Source organism: Armigeres subalbatus, chromosome 1, assembly GCF_024139115.2.
Source record: "Armigeres subalbatus isolate Guangzhou_Male chromosome 1, GZ_Asu_2, whole genome shotgun sequence".
Classification (NCBI taxonomy): Eukaryota; Metazoa; Arthropoda; class Insecta; order Diptera; family Culicidae; genus Armigeres; species Armigeres subalbatus.
This window is the reverse complement of record NC_085139.1, coordinates 176,073,703-176,089,325: the sequence shown is the minus strand read 5'-3', so window position 1 is coordinate 176,089,325 and position 15,623 is coordinate 176,073,703. Positions and strand designations below refer to the sequence as shown.

At 43.2% G+C, this 15,623-nt stretch overlaps 1 protein-coding gene across 2 annotated transcripts in view; it reads left to right on the top strand.

Moving 5' to 3' along the window:
- Nucleotides 1-9,494: 9,494 nt before the first annotated feature.
- LOC134205550 (mitogen-activated protein kinase kinase kinase 7) overlaps nt 9,495-15,623 on the top strand; it is a 102,583-nt gene continuing 96,454 nt past the window's right edge. Inside the window, exons 1-3 of one of the 2 annotated variants that reach the window (XM_062680876.1) lie at nt 9,527-9,557; nt 9,610-9,896; nt 9,957-10,256. In XM_062680876.1, coding sequence (XP_062536860.1) covers nt 9,813-9,896; nt 9,957-10,256 — 384 coding nt within the window. In that variant the 5' untranslated portion in view covers nt 9,527-9,557; nt 9,610-9,812. Of the gene's footprint in view, nt 9,897-9,956; nt 10,257-15,623 lie in introns of both variants that reach the window. The other variant, XM_062680875.1, reaches the window with a different exon arrangement.

The following is a 15,623-nucleotide window of genomic DNA, read 5'->3' as shown; positions in this document are numbered from 1 at the left end:
TGTCCCAGATCAGTCTAAGCTTCTGTTAATGACCAACCCCAATGGCAAGTACCATTTCTTATTTTGTTCAGCACAAAAGTTGTCTTCCTCTGTCGCTACCCGAGCATAGCCTTAGCCTAGCCATCTACTGAACAATTCTTTGGCCTTCGACAAGGAAAAGGGTTATGTTTCCTTAAACAATAAATCTTAAAGTATGTTGCCGCTGCAACTATGGTTATGAAATAAACACCTCTGTTTAGCGTAGTTTTCACTAGCTTTAAGCTGTAAATTTTTATTATATCAATTGCATGTTTTCGTTTAGGATAGTATTAAGTACTTACATTTAGTGTTTAAGTGAATTTTGACAGTTTTAGGTATACTTTAAGTATGATTTTGGAGTTTCAATGCTATACTCAACGCATGCTATCAACGTTATATCAACAAAAACAAGCTTTTATTCACTGCTATCCATATCGACACCTGTTAACAGTTTATCTCATAACGAGCAGCTATAGGGTTGCCTATTTGTACGATAGTTCGTCCGTTATCAAATCGAGGGGACTGCGGATGGCTGGAAGCAGTACCATTTATTTATTTATTATCAGACTAAGGCCGGAGTGGCCTGTGCTGCTCATAAAAGCCTTCTCCATTCAGCTCGGTCCATGGCTGCACTTCGCCAACCACGCAGTCTGCGGAGGGTCCGCAAATCGTCCTCCACCTGATCGATCCACCTTGCCCGCTGTGCACCTCGCCGTCTTGTTCCCGTCGGATCATTGTCGGGATGGTTCTCCCAACAGCTGATGCAACTCGTGGTTCATTCGCCTCCTTCACGTACCGTCCGCCATCTGCACTCCACCATAGATGGTACGCAACACTTTCCTTTCAAAAACTCCCAGTGCGCGTTGGTCCTCCACGAGCATCGTCCAGGTCTCGTGTCCGTAGAGAACTACCGGTCTTATAAGCGTTTTGTAGATAGTCAGTTTGGTACGGCGGCGAACTCTATTCGATCGAAGCGTCTTGCGGAGTCCAAAGTACGTACGATTTCCAGCCACTATGCGCCTCCGAATTTCTCTGCTGGTATCGTTATCGGCGGTCACCAGTGAGCCCAAGTACACGAATTCTTCAACCACCTCGATTTCGTCACCACCGATAGGAACTCGTGGTGGGTGGCTTACATTGACCTCTCTTGAGCCTCTTCCTATCATGTACTTCGTCTTCGACGTGTTGATGACTAGTCCAATCCGTTTAGCTTCGCTTTTAAGTCTGATGTAGGCTTCCTCCATCCTCTCATAGTTACGTGCCATGATATCAATGTCGTCGGCGAAGCCAAATAACTGGACGGACTTCGTGAAAATCGTACCACTCGTGTCAATCCCTGCCCTTCGTATTACTCCCTCCAAAGCGATGTTGAATAGCAGACACGAAAGACCATCACCTTGCCGTAACCCTCTACGCGTTTCGAAGGGACTCCAGAATGCCCCTGAAACTCGAACTACGCACATCACTCGATCCATCGTCGCCTTGATCAACCGTGTCAGTTTATCCGGAAAACCGTGTTCGTGCATTAGCTGCCATAGCTGGTCCCGATCGATTGTATCATATGCGGCTTTGAAGTCGATGAATAGATGATGTGTGGGCACGTTGTATTCGCGGCATTTCTGCAGTACTTGGCGAATGGCAAACACCTGGTCCGTGGTGGAGCGTTCGCCCATAAAACCCGCCTGGTACTGCCCCACGAACTCTCTTGCAATTGGTGTTAGTCGGCGGCATAAAATTTGAGAGAATACCTTGTAGGCGGCGTTCAGCAATGTGATTGCGCGGTAGTTGCTACAATCCAGCTTATCGCCCTTTTTGTAGATGGGACACACGACACCTTCCATCCACTCCTGCGGCAGAACCTCATCCTCCCAAACCTTGGTAATCACACAGTGCAGCGCTCTAGCCAGTGCTTCACCACCGTGTTTAAACAGTAGTTGGTCAACTCCAGGGGCTTTGTTGTTTTTCAGCCGGCCGATCTCCTCCTGAATTACCTGGAGATTCGAAGCCGGAAGTCGCATGTCCTGCGCGCGTGCTTCTTGGTTCATTACCATACCGCCACCGTTGTCTGTCATATCGCCATTCTGGTGCTCTTCGTAGTGCTGCCGCCACCTTTGGATCACCTCACGCTCGTTTGTAAGAAGGTTCCCGTTTATGTCCTTGCACATATCGGGCTGTGGCACGTGGCCCTTACGTGAACGGTTCAACTTCTCATAGAACTTTCGTGCGTTATTAGCGCGGTACAGTTCCTCCGTCTCTTCACGGTCTCGATCTTCCTCTTCACGATCTCGACCTTCCTGCTGACGCTTTTTCCTCCGAAAAATCCAGTTTTGGCTGTTCCGCGCCCGTTTGTATCGTGCCTCGATCGCCCTCGTGCGGTACTGCAGCAATCTCGCCCATGCTGATTTCTTCTCCTCAACTAACTGCTCACATTCGCCGTCAAACCAGTCGTTTGTCTGGTCCGGGGGCACCGTGCTTAGTACAGCGATTGCGGTGCTTCCAATGGCGGATCGAATATCTCTCCAGCCATCTTCAAGAGCCGCTGCGCCTAGCCACTCTTCCGTTGGAAGTGCCACTTCCAGCTGCTGCGCATAGTCTTGGGGTAGTCCACAGTATTGTAGCCGCCCAATGTTTAGCCGCGACGGACGACTCCGACGCGTGTTTTTTTTCTTCCTAAGCAATGGAGGGGGAATCTGCTCAACAGACATCCTGGGTTGTCCATGAAGTGCGGGGTTAGGGATCACCTCCAACAGCAAACGAGGGAGGCAGGACTACATCCCCGACCCGCTAAACCGTTTCCATTGCCGCCAAGCCCATAGTCCCTTCGGTACAACTAGAAAGTAATGCTTCAAAGGGGGGCCAGTGCATAACGCACCCTCGAGGTTAGCTGCGTGTCCTTGCTGCACCGAACATCGTAACTCTCTTTTTTAGACGAACACCATGGTATCGTCCGGCTTTCCAGGTGGCCTTACCACGCCCTATGTCCTCGGAAGGTGGGAAGAGTCGACTTCGCGCCTGCTTCCCTCTGCACGACTGGTATCAAGAATGATGATGTAGCGTGCACCCCAAATTGACCTTTCTGCGATAGGGCCTATTCGCCAGCACGCAGAGGGACTTGCCGACGCGGTGCCTACGCCTGCCCCAGCCTTGACGAGGACCCCTTTCCGTCCTCGGGCTTGGAACCCGCCCGTTTGATCGACGCTACGAAAGCGACGATACCATGTTGTTCTTCGCGCGGCCACTTGTTCGATGAAAGGATCGAGTTCGACCACAGAGCATGACCACCGGTATGACCTATGAAGCCGACTCCGATTCCTTGGACCACCTCTTATTTGCGTCTGAACTAGCCATCCTTGAGTCCACGCGCCACCTTCTGTGTAGCTCCGAGACGATTTGGGCGATAGCCGATAAAACGGCGTTCCAGCCAACTTCATCATTACACATCCTCCAAACTGGGTTGTCCGGGGTAGTGTCCAGACCACGCATTGCGCGAAAACGTGAGCACACGGACAACACGTGTTCCGCCGTTTCCTCTAAACCTGCGCACACCAAACACTCGGGCGAGGCCGAGCAAGCCAGCTGCGTTACCTGCACTGTGATTTTACAGCACGCTTAAACGCCGGACACATCGAAACCCCCCCCCCGGGGTGCTTGCTGTTCACAGCTCTGCTGGAACCAATCAAACAATTGGGAGGGTTCGTGCAGCATTGTGCCTTATGTCCCTCTAATCCGCAGCGTCGGCAGAGATTGCTTCTGTCTTCTGTCAGGGCCTTTGCAGTCCCATTGCTTGTGCCCCGGTTCCAGGCACTTGAAGCAAACTTCGGGTTGCTTGTATATGCGCACAGGGCATACCGACCATCCCACCTTGACGCTCCCTAACTTGACTACCTTGAAGGCGTCCGCTGCAGATAGCCGAACCAATGCTACCTGCGTCCCTGCCGGACCTTTCCGTAGCCGAACGGCTGCGGTGGGCGTCTCCACTTCACACTGTCTCCGCAGTGCCGTGAAGAGCTCTTCGACTGATGATCTCGTCCAGGTCTTTAACCCTTAGATTCACCTCCGCCGTGAGTGCCCTCACCTTGACCGTCTCGCCTAGGACTTCCTCCGCCAACTTCTTGTAGGCGGCGCCCTTTTGCGAGACGCCCCGCTTCAGCTCGAGGATCATCTCGCCCATCCGGGTACGTCTTATTCGACGTACGTCGGCGCCGAGTTCACCGAGCTTGACGTCACTCCTCATCGCCTTCAAGATGTCCGAGTACTTAGCCTCGTCCGCCGTAATGACTAGGGCATCGCCCCTGGAGCGATTGGCCCCTACCCTAGACTTCTTGCTACCCTCATTCGCCTGGGCCTTCTTTTCGGCCCTTGACGTCTTCGGTTTCCTCTTGATCTTGACCAGGGTCCAGGAGGCGTCATCCTCCTCGACTTCCCTGGTCTGGTGCGGTTGAGAGCTCTCATCCTGCCGTAACCCTTTACCACCGTCTTTCCTGGGTGGACGGACGTTTCCGGAGATACCTGGCCGGGGTTCAGCTTCCCAGCCCACTACCCTTGTTCGGGATAGTAACCACAGACAAACAGACGTAACAGCTTGAACATTTTTCTAATAAATCTATCGCTCAACTCTTCTACCACCATATTACGAGCATGTTACACGAAACGATGTTTCGTATGACATCGTCACCAGAAGGCGCTGGAGTGAAATGTCAAACCCGAAGGATTACGACACTAGCGCCTCTAGTTGTGAATTACGTAATCAATCAAATTCAAATTGATCGTTGAAGTCATGGTCGATGGTATTTTCTCTAGTGTTACGTCTGTTTGTCTGTGCAGTAACCCTCCGCGTTTTGGAGCGGCCCCCAGGGAGCTCATCCCCTGGAGACTGTCTCCCCCGTTTTTGTGTCTGCTCCGTTGGAGCAGTCACCCCCGACGTACCCGCAAATACTTGAGCCTCAGTCTGGGTAGACTCTGGTACCACCGTCTTCGCTGGCACGCCTTCGGTCGATTCGACCTTGCCCGAGTCCGCGAATCCTTGGGCCTCAGTCTGGGTAGACCTCGACTCTACGGATTTCACGGGTCCGACGCGTGTTTTTTTTTACGAGGGAGAATGCATTTACACACTAACCCAGTACACGTGCATTGTAGTTGCCAAACTACCACACGGAAGTGTACTGGAGTGTCGGACTCCCTTGGGCTCCACCATCGTTTCCCCCAGGAACTACCTCCCAGTACTACTTCTGGGGGATGGCAGTACTAAACGTACTCGCTCATTCTCGCTCACACAGGCACCCGTCCCATGCGAGACTGACTTGGGTGCTCGCTCTATCGCACCCTCAAACACACCCTACATACTCTGTTGCACCTCTGTCATGCCGTGTGGGGGTCCGACGCGTGTTGTACACCACTGTCACAGAGAAATAGACGTCTCACTTAGAACAAAATGCAATCAAAATCATCGTCACGGAAACATAATCTCCCAGTGCTAAATGCACTGTGATTGGACAATCGGAAACCAGGTGGCGGTAGTGTGCAAACGTCAGACACAAGCAAAATCGATGAAAACGCCATCGGTGGCCGATCGACCACCTACAAAAAATTGAATCTTCCGTTGAAAAGGTGAACGATGGAACATATGTTGAGTGAGACGTCTGTTTCTCTGTGCCACTGTTGTACACCAGACATACTGTAGGTCGGATTCGATATTCGCACTGCGGTAAGTGCGGACGTTCTTGGTGTCGGAGAAGAATTTACCGTCGATTAGAACGTGGTTGATTTGGTTTTCCGTTTCTTGATTAGATGATTTCCATGTGGCCTTCTGGATATTCTTGCGGGGGAAGAAAGTGCTTCGGACTACCATTCCGCGGGAGGCTGCAAAGTTTATGCATCGTTGGCCGTTGTCGTTCGATGCGGTATGCAGACTATCCGGTCCGATGACCTGCACGGATACAAATTTCATCCATTTGCTTCAAAAATATACATGTTTACTTCCAAAATGGTAAAATGTTTGAATCAAACATATTTATTTTTAAAACCAAATTAAATCCCTGTTTGTTTTATACGTACACTAGTGGGCAGCCCCTCGCTCGCTCTTGCAAAAGTAAACAAAAACTCGAGTTCGGATCGGATCCGATCGAAAGTCAACACAGGTGCAGGAGCAAGCGTGGAATAATATGTTTTCTTGCTTCCGAATTGATGATAAGGATGTTTTTCAGGTACAGAAAGGTAAGTAAATGAAATATGAACGATTGGAATTGTGAAATCTGGTAGTCAAATGCTACCAGAATATGAAAATTGGTAGAGTTGATAAGAAAATATTATGAATGGCCGAACCAAAACAATAATATCCATGTTTGCTTCAAACATTTAGCTGGTTGAAACAACTTGAAACGCACATTTGATTCAAAAGAAAGTTTTCGTTCGCTTCAAATGCAACAATATGTTTGATCCAAACATATTTATTTTTGATGCCAGAACAAACTGAATTATTGTTTGGATTTACCTAAAATATGTTTGTTTTTAACGTAGTTTTTTCTGCGTGTGTCTAAACATTTCCTCCCTTCCTTACTTGAGCGTTCATGTCACCGATGACGATTTTGACGTCCCGCCGTGGGCATCCATCGTATGTCTGCTCCAGCTGTGCATAGAACGCTTCTTTCTAGTCGTCGAGTCTCCCTTCGTGTGGGCAGCCATACTTGCACATCCTTGCGTTGATTGGCTGCCACCCTATTACGCGTTGGTGCATCTTCCCCAGCATTATGAAGCCGGTTCCCAGCTCGTTGCTGGTGCCACAGCTTTGGTAGAAGGTAGCCGCTCGATGCCCGCTTTCCACACTTCTGTCCTGTGCAGCAGATTTCCTGCAGCGCTACGAGGTTGCGGGGATGTAATTCATCGTAGATTATCCTGTCGCAACCTGCGAAGCCTAGCGACTTGCAGTTCCATCTTACAAGCTTCCAATCGTGATCCTTTATTCGTCGACTAGGTTATTCCCGAGTCATTGTATCGAGTCGTATTATCTTCTATGTCATTCGTATTGGTTGTTTTTAAAGGCGGCTGGGCCTACGCAAACCTCCTGTCTCTTCGGAGGGCCGTCGTGTCAGGTCTGTTTAGCGTCCCACACTCCCACCTAACACCAGGACTTGAGCTTGTGCGCTTTGAGCGGCACACGGTCGTTTTGGCGGAGCCTACTTGCGGATACATGCAGCTTTTTTTGGAAGTGGCTGAATAGAGCCCACTGTTAAACCCCACCACATCCTAGGCAGGTATACCACAACTCGCAGATGGCCTGGGGAGGGATCATCAAGCCCTTGGACATAGTCCCTGCTGCCCCAGAATATGATCTACTATCTATGTACAGTGAACGTTCGCTAGTTGGGGCGCTTTTTAGTTGGGGGTTCGCTATTAAGGCATTTTATGAGACAGATCGAAACAGCTGTTTTTCTCGTGTTTATCTACTTTGACAATTAGTGGGAGCCCGTTTGTTTGGTAATTTCGCGCCGAACATCCCGATGGGTCCCATCATCAATTCTTCCTGTTTTACGTTTTGGTTTACCAGGGTTTTAGAACATAGTTTTTCATATGATTCTTAAAATGTATCTTTAGATAATTCATACCATTGCATTCTATGCATGAAATGCTGAAGAAAACACGAATGAAAAGTAAAACGTTACAAACATTATTTTGTGTTCGGACCTAACGGAATGTTCACGCAGAATCATACGAAAACAAAACATTAGAAGTAAATAAACGGGCCACCGCGAAACGTCTCATTAAATGCCTTATAGACTATCGCAAAATGAACTCCCCCAAGAAATTATGACGTTTGAGCGGGTCGCATAATGAACGCAAAATGAACTTTTGTTCGAGAAGACGACCCGCTCAAATGTCAAAATCCATCGGGTGAGTGAATTCGATGAACCCCTGCATAAGTCTATAGACTAACGCAAAATGAACTCCCCCAAGAAATTATGACGTTTGAGCGGGTCGCATAATGAACGCAAAATGAACTTTTGTTCGAGAAGACGACCCGCTCAAATGTCAAAATCCATCAGGTGAGTGAATTCGATGAACCCCTGCATAAGTCTATGGTCCAATGCACCGAATGAACGCAATGACGTTTGAGACGGGCGCTGTTTACTAAAAATGAACACTTGCATGAACTCGACGAATGAAAAAGTATTCATTCTTAGTAAACAGCGCACCGCTCAAACGTCAATGATGAACTCGGTGCATTGGACCATTGGGGCGAAACCCAATTAAAAGCAGCTAAACGTCAGAATGTGATGTCAAAAACGCGTTGACGTTTTGTTTCCGTGTTTGGCGGGATCGATATTTTCTGGCGCGTAAAATTTTCACTGTACAGTGATCGTTCGCTAATTGGGGCACGACCTCACCCCAACTAGCGAATGCCGTTCGTTAATTGGGGCGTTTTGACAAGCGTCAATGTTGTTTACTTTTTGCATTGAACAAAGGAAAATTTTACGCGCCAGAAAATATTGAAAATATATTAAAAATGAATATCGTATACGAAGAAGTTTTAAAAACTCTATTCAAAAATTATAAAAGCAATTTAATTAAAAACGGTAAGCAGTTCGGGGTTGGACTCTTCTTCTACTGCATAATAAACATAATATTTCCATTCGAAATTTTATTTTGTAAAATTACACTTAATACACCCCGCATAATGAAAAACGGCATACCATGCAGTCAAAACAACATATGCGTTATAAGATATATTGTTACTATTTGCTTCATTGTTAGCATACAATTTTAAGCTTGATTCACCATGCCAACCCTACATCAACATTTACTGTTAATACATACCATGCTGTTGATGCTTGTGTTGATGTGTAATTATATAGTTCTTCAATTGTACATCTACCAACTGAAGTATGGTACATCGAAAATTTTGTTCGAAAAATCGACCGGATTTAAATGTTAATTATACTTAACCGCCCATTACTCATATGGTCGTTTGCCCGTTTACCATCTGAGCTACTGTTGAAACTGTATATAAGTCTGTCCATTTATGGTTAACTACTATTAGTGAGACCATCGTTACAATAATACTTATTCTCTTCAATTATAACAGATGCGGTCTACGTATGGTCCATGATTATGCGGGACAGTATAAGAAAAGTCCAACCCCGTACTGCTTACCGTTTTTAATTAAATTGCTTCTAGAGTTTTTGTGAAGAGTTTTAAAAACTTCTTCGTGTGGTTTCTCTTGGAGATTTTCTCGATTATCATCTTTCTGCTTCTTCTTCTTCATGCAACATCAAAGCGTCAATTTGCAACATAAATATTTAATTTTTCTGAATGAGCATGAGCCCGCACCGAGCCCACAGTTTGATACGTTTGTTGGAAAGTTTGGGAAACAGCGCAGGCCCACTGAAAATCAAACGCGCGCATTGGTTTTCATTTTCTGTCGTTCCTCTTCCACCATCATCAGCTGATGGATGACTGCGGTGAGTGACAGATGCACGACAACCTGAAAGAGCGACAGTGAAAAAGAAAACCGAAGAACGTCAAGTGAACGCAAAATTCCTCTGGTGTGCAAATTTAATTAAACTTTTGTTATTGTAAATAATGTACTTTATTTAGTTAAGAAGGGTGATTTCACAGTGGTTCCTAGTAAAATTCATTGATACCGTAGTTTAAGGCAAAACGTAGTGATTACTTGAGAGAACAGCAGCATTTATAGGTCGATGGTCTGAATTGGTTTGTTTTGATTTTAAAGTCGTCTACCAATCATCACAGAAATCTAGTCATTTTATTCCGGTTCCTGATTCCTACGGTGGTAATCTATGGCAGTGCAGAGGAGTAGCATGACCGACGCTCTTCCACCGTTTGTGACTGAAATCGACATCAATGAAATCGAAACTATTGGGGTTCGCTGAGAACGAGTTGCATTTGTTTACAACCTTTACCATCTACATTTACTTTTGCAGACTGTGGGTAAAGGATCTTTCGGAATTGTCATCAAAGCCAAATGGAAGAACAATTTTGTAGCCGTAAAGTACATTGAAGTCGAGGCAGATCGCGATGCATTTATCACAGAAGTATGCCAGTTATCCCGGGTGGCCCACCCAAACATCATCGGGCTGTACGGAGCCTGTACGAAGCGGCCGACTGTCTGCCTGGTGATGGAATACGCCGATGGAGGATCGTTGCACACGGCCTTACATTGCCGGCCGAAGCCGTATTACACTGCTGCACATGCGATGAGCTGGGCAAGACAGTGCGCTGAGGTGAGTGCTGTTTCAACACCAATCAGCGTATTATTTTTGATTGTTTTTTGTACCGTACTGTGCCCCTATCCTAATCAATGGAATGAAAAACCGTCATTTTAAGAGTGTAACAAAATACACAGGATTTTGTTTTTACACGATTTTTTTTCGCTCGTATTTTTGATCGTGTGACTTCAATTTACCTCCAAAATCTTCGCAACATGTTTCAAAAAATCCAGAATAAATCAAAGAAAAATCACATGATGATTATTATGCGTTAAGAATTTAGGATGAGCGGAAAATTGAGAAAATGTAAATCGCGTAAAAACAGAATCCAGTGTAAATACCAAATGTTTGTTAATTTTTTTTGCCGCTGTTTCGATTTTTTAATTAACCCGCCACTAGTTGATTTTTTTTCAACTTGAAACAAAAAGTAAATGAAAATCGCGTATTTCCTGGCACCGTAGAACCTAGATTGGGCATGTTTACTGGCGTCATACGCATATTTGTCCCATGTTTGCTGGGATTTCCTATATACATGGGACAGTTATGCATATAACGGCAGTTTACTGCTACTTCAATTCTGTCACTAGCATTACGAATTGTGATTTAAAACTAACCGATCATGAAACACTAGTCCAGTGATCCTCCGCGGGCCGCATGCGGCCCTTCAAGCCATTTCCTGCGGCCCGCGAATATTTTCTGAGAATACACTACCGTGGAAGTACCATAATTGACGCAGGTCCAAACTTGGCGCACTTTCATATCAAATTATTCATAAAACTTGTTTTCGCCAAAAATATATCAAAGAATCAAGCTAGATGGCTTTATTTGCTCTTCTTCTTTGCATATATGGCATAAAAAGCATATTATCGATGAAGAATTAACTTATCCGAATCAAATATATGGAGGTCATACTCATAATGCGCCAATTTTTCGCTTTCTTAGCCACAATGCTAAGGATCGAATGATCATTTTTTGCTTGCAAAATGACTTGTGAGAATTTTCGACCTTTGCCTACAAACAGCCGAGCATTATGAGTAAGCTTTAGCTTTTATGCTGAACATTGCAACATTCGAACGCATTTTTCAACCCAAAATGTTCTGCGTCAATTTAGGCTCACAATTCATTTTGATGTTCCTAATTAACCTTATCAGACGAATATAAAATGCAGTGCATAGAAACCTCAATAATACTCTTAGGAAAAGCTATATGTATTCATTTTATGTTAACTAAAACTCTACTACTTAGAATATTAATCAACATTGGATTATTTCACTAAGTGTCCAACCCATGGTAGTATGCCTTATACTGTCTTCGATTTTGATGCGTTTTTTTCACGCGTTTTTACACGGTATTTGGTAATTATGCAGTTTTTTCTTTGCTGGTTTGAGATTCTCGCGAGAAAATAATATTACATAATAAATTAGTATCATACAATTCAATTTACTTTCACTGTACAAAATTCTAACAGGCCAAAAAAATTAACACATTTTTAATAAATTACTCTATTGTTATTGCATAACACTAGTCAGGCAACCCTGAATAGAAAATCAAACAAAAATATGCCTGCCTTTCTTATATAAGCTTCAGTTTACCTACGTCAAAAGTTTATTGAAAAAATGTATATAGACGGACAGCTCATATTTTTGAGATATATCTGCTGGTCAAGAAGCATTTGCATATTGGTAGCTTCAACGTTGTTCTAAAAATGTTCATATAGAGGTTGCGTTCCTTGTATCCGTCTCAGTTTATAGATTCAAAATTGATGAATTGGGTACATGAAACTAACAAAACTCTTATATGCCACGTAGCATATAACTTGCAGAACAACTGAACAAAAATAAATGAAAAGCTGCTTTGTAAAATTAATTAACTTGTTGTTTTATAACGTGCTAAGTTCTTTTGCACTGTCATTATATTAAAAAAAAATAAGGCGTTTATTTGATTGAGTTTTAACATAATTTCAAAGTGCGTCGAATTCCCTAGCCAAGATCACGGGGGTTGACGGTACTGAAGATAATATTCATCTGTGTATCATATCACATTTGGAGCACTTCAGTGCGCCTCTAACGATTCACAGTGGATCGGCTGCTTTGCAGACTGAGCCCCTGATCGTATGTCCCGGCATACTTATCAGGTATAGCTCTTTACATGGAGGATCCGCTAGGGCTCATTAGCACTCTCCAAGGAGTCGGGAAATTAATCAATTTCTCGTCAACTGGAAGTAGCGAAGCCAACGCGTGGCCATAGGTAGGATAGGATAGGTTGTAATATAGATTGAAATTGAGAAGTCTACTTTGTATTTTAGAGACATTCAATTTTCAGAATGTTTTCAATTGGGAGTGGAGAACTATTTAGACTTATCAGGATTTACATCAGGTTGAAAAATTCAAAATAGTAATGTCATAGCAAACAAGAAATCAGCCAAGAAAAACGTAGGATTAAAAAAATAGATTGATCACAAAATGAAATAATAATATTGAACATTTTAGATTCAGTAATTAAACAGAATTTTTTTTTTTTTTTTTTTTTTCAGGAATGGTTTAGAGCAGCCAAGGTAGAAGTTTACTGTACTATTGGATAGAAAAATATTAAATTGAAAATCTGAGATAGAAGAGAGACAGAAGGAAAAAGTGGAGGTTGAGATTATAAAAGAGAAAAAGAGATTGATAAAAGGAGGAATCAGATATTGATAGATAGAAGAAGGACATAGGATTTGTAAGGCAATACTCAACCATTCTTTTGTAGTTTTATATATACTGTATCTAACAATGACTAAAACACTAATAAGACAAAGTTATAAAAGACCATTATGTTGAAACATAACAGACAGACAACCGACAACAACACAATGACAATAACAGATCTAAAATATAGAAGACAAGTAGTGTTTTACATTAATTATACAACTCACAATAATAGAAATGACTATCCAACGAGTAGTACATGTTTTTAATGATGTTATTCATATAAATCAATGCTTCATAATCGTAAAATTCATTCATTTAGCTAGGAAATAGACGCAATGAAGCATTACCATACCATTGATAACTGAATCTTGGACCAGACTTTAAAGACTTGAATTTTGAAGAGCGGAATAGAACATGACCATTTGACTACTGAAATTTATGATATTAGACAGTACTGTAAAGGATATGACGCCATAATCTTGATCAACCGCCAAAATAATGGAAGCTCTCAGATAAATATGTCGATTTATTGCAATAGTACTTAAATTAATTTATTGTATATTTACGATACCATTTAAATTATTCCATGTTGAAACAAAGTCCACTAGTATGATCCCATCACATTACATCAAAGTGTTATGGCTCGGCTGCGGTGGTGGACGCGGTGACGCGTTTTTACAGAGAATACAGAATTACTGTCAAGATGCGCCGTTGCGTTAATCGCTGTAGAACGGCCTTTACTTGGAGATGGCATCAGTACCACCCGTTGTCAACATAGACTACTATTCGGTATTGAATGTCGGCTCCAAGAAAACATTAAATCAACTTTACATGTTAATTATTCGGAAAACATTCATGCGCGTAATGAGCTTTCATTATTATTATTATTTGTTTTTAAACTGACAGACTGCGGGAAGGGAAATGTATCGGTATGATCACAATACGAACCCAGACCGCAGTGACCTAGTGAGCAACATAGCTTGAGTCGTCTGCTAGTATTGTGTATCACATGGAGAGCCCAGTCGAGATACCAGTCTATTAAGACTACAACTGGTCAAATCTCGAAAAAAAAAAATTCTTTTGTCAAGTCCTCTACTGCAAAACGGTACTATAGACTAAAAGTCAGCTACGGCGATAAATTCTGAAGAATGAAATGTTCTTACAAGTACATATTTTATTCGAAAAAGATTCACAGGAATAAAATATTTTGTTCAAATATTCAGTATTCTGTAATATGCAGTAACAAAAAACCGAATGTAGCAAATATTCTGCGGCCCGCCTTAACAGCTCAAAACTTCTGTGCAGCCTTTTATAGTAAGCATGCTGGGGACCACTGCACTAGTCATTAACGTTACATATAGCTTCTTCTTCTTATTGACATTACATCCCACCCCACTGGGACATTGCTACCTCGCTACTCAGTGTTCATTCAACTGGGGAAGAGCAGTTATTAACTGCGAGGTTCTAAGTCAAGTTACCTTTTTTGCATTCGTATATCACGAGGCTAACACGATGATACTTTTATGCCCAGGGAAGTAGAGACAATTTCCAAACCGAAAATTGCCCAGACCGGCAGCGGGAATCGAACCCAGCCCCCTAAGCATGGTCTTGCTTAATAGCCGCGCATCTACCGCTAGGCTAAGAAGGGCCCCAGTTAAATATAGCACTAGTAATAATAATAATAAAAAAAAACATATTAATCCACCTAGCGGTGATGGTGCCTTTCTCGTGTATTATAAAACAAGAAAACACATAAGAGTAACAAAAAAAGCACATAAGAGAGGTCAAAATTGCACTTTAGGGGGATAGATTCAGCTATTTCTATCAATTCACATTTATTTACATTTATTTTTATTTTTTTTTGAATTCATCGAAAAAAATTTTTTTTCGATTTTGAAAAAAAATTTCCAAGGGGGGGAAAATGGGGAAAAAATCAATGTTTTTTTAATAACTCCCAAACGCAATGGCCGATTGGACCAATTTTCAATAGCGAAAAATTAGGCAGGATTCCGCGTCGAATGCAAGCAAATCGGATATGGCTTAGTACAAAAAAGTGTGTCTCACATTTTTTTGTACACACACATACATACGTACATACAGACATCACCTCAATTCGTCAAGCTGAGTCGATTGGTATATAACACTATGGGTCTCCGAGCCTTCTATCAAAAGTTCGGTTTTGGAGTGATCCTATACTGCCGTTGGACGCATAAATGTCACATGTTACATTTTAACATTTTTGAGGTTTTGATGTCTAACGTCATAATTTGATACGTATTTTCGAAATATTTTGTCAAAACAGAGGTTTTATTCTAGAAAACTCGAAAAAATCTGAAGTCAATTTGTCACATTCGAACAAATGGATGCATACTTGTCACACCGGGATAAATGGACGCATATTTGTCACACTAAAAAAAAAAGATATAACAATCACACAAAAAGACACATAGCACTGCTTGATGTGTCCTGGGGACAGTCCATAAAATATACCATGCTTTCAGGGTCATCTACAATCCACGTGGATAGTTTAGAAGGGTGGCTGGTAAGCATGCAAGGTCATTCCCTCCTTTCAGAATTTATATGGACGGTTGTCCATGAAAGAAGAGGAGAGGTATTATATTATCTAGAACCTCTCCAAGTATAACGTGAACGGCCTCTTGGGAAAAGATGGTATGCAACTGCGATATAATTGAAA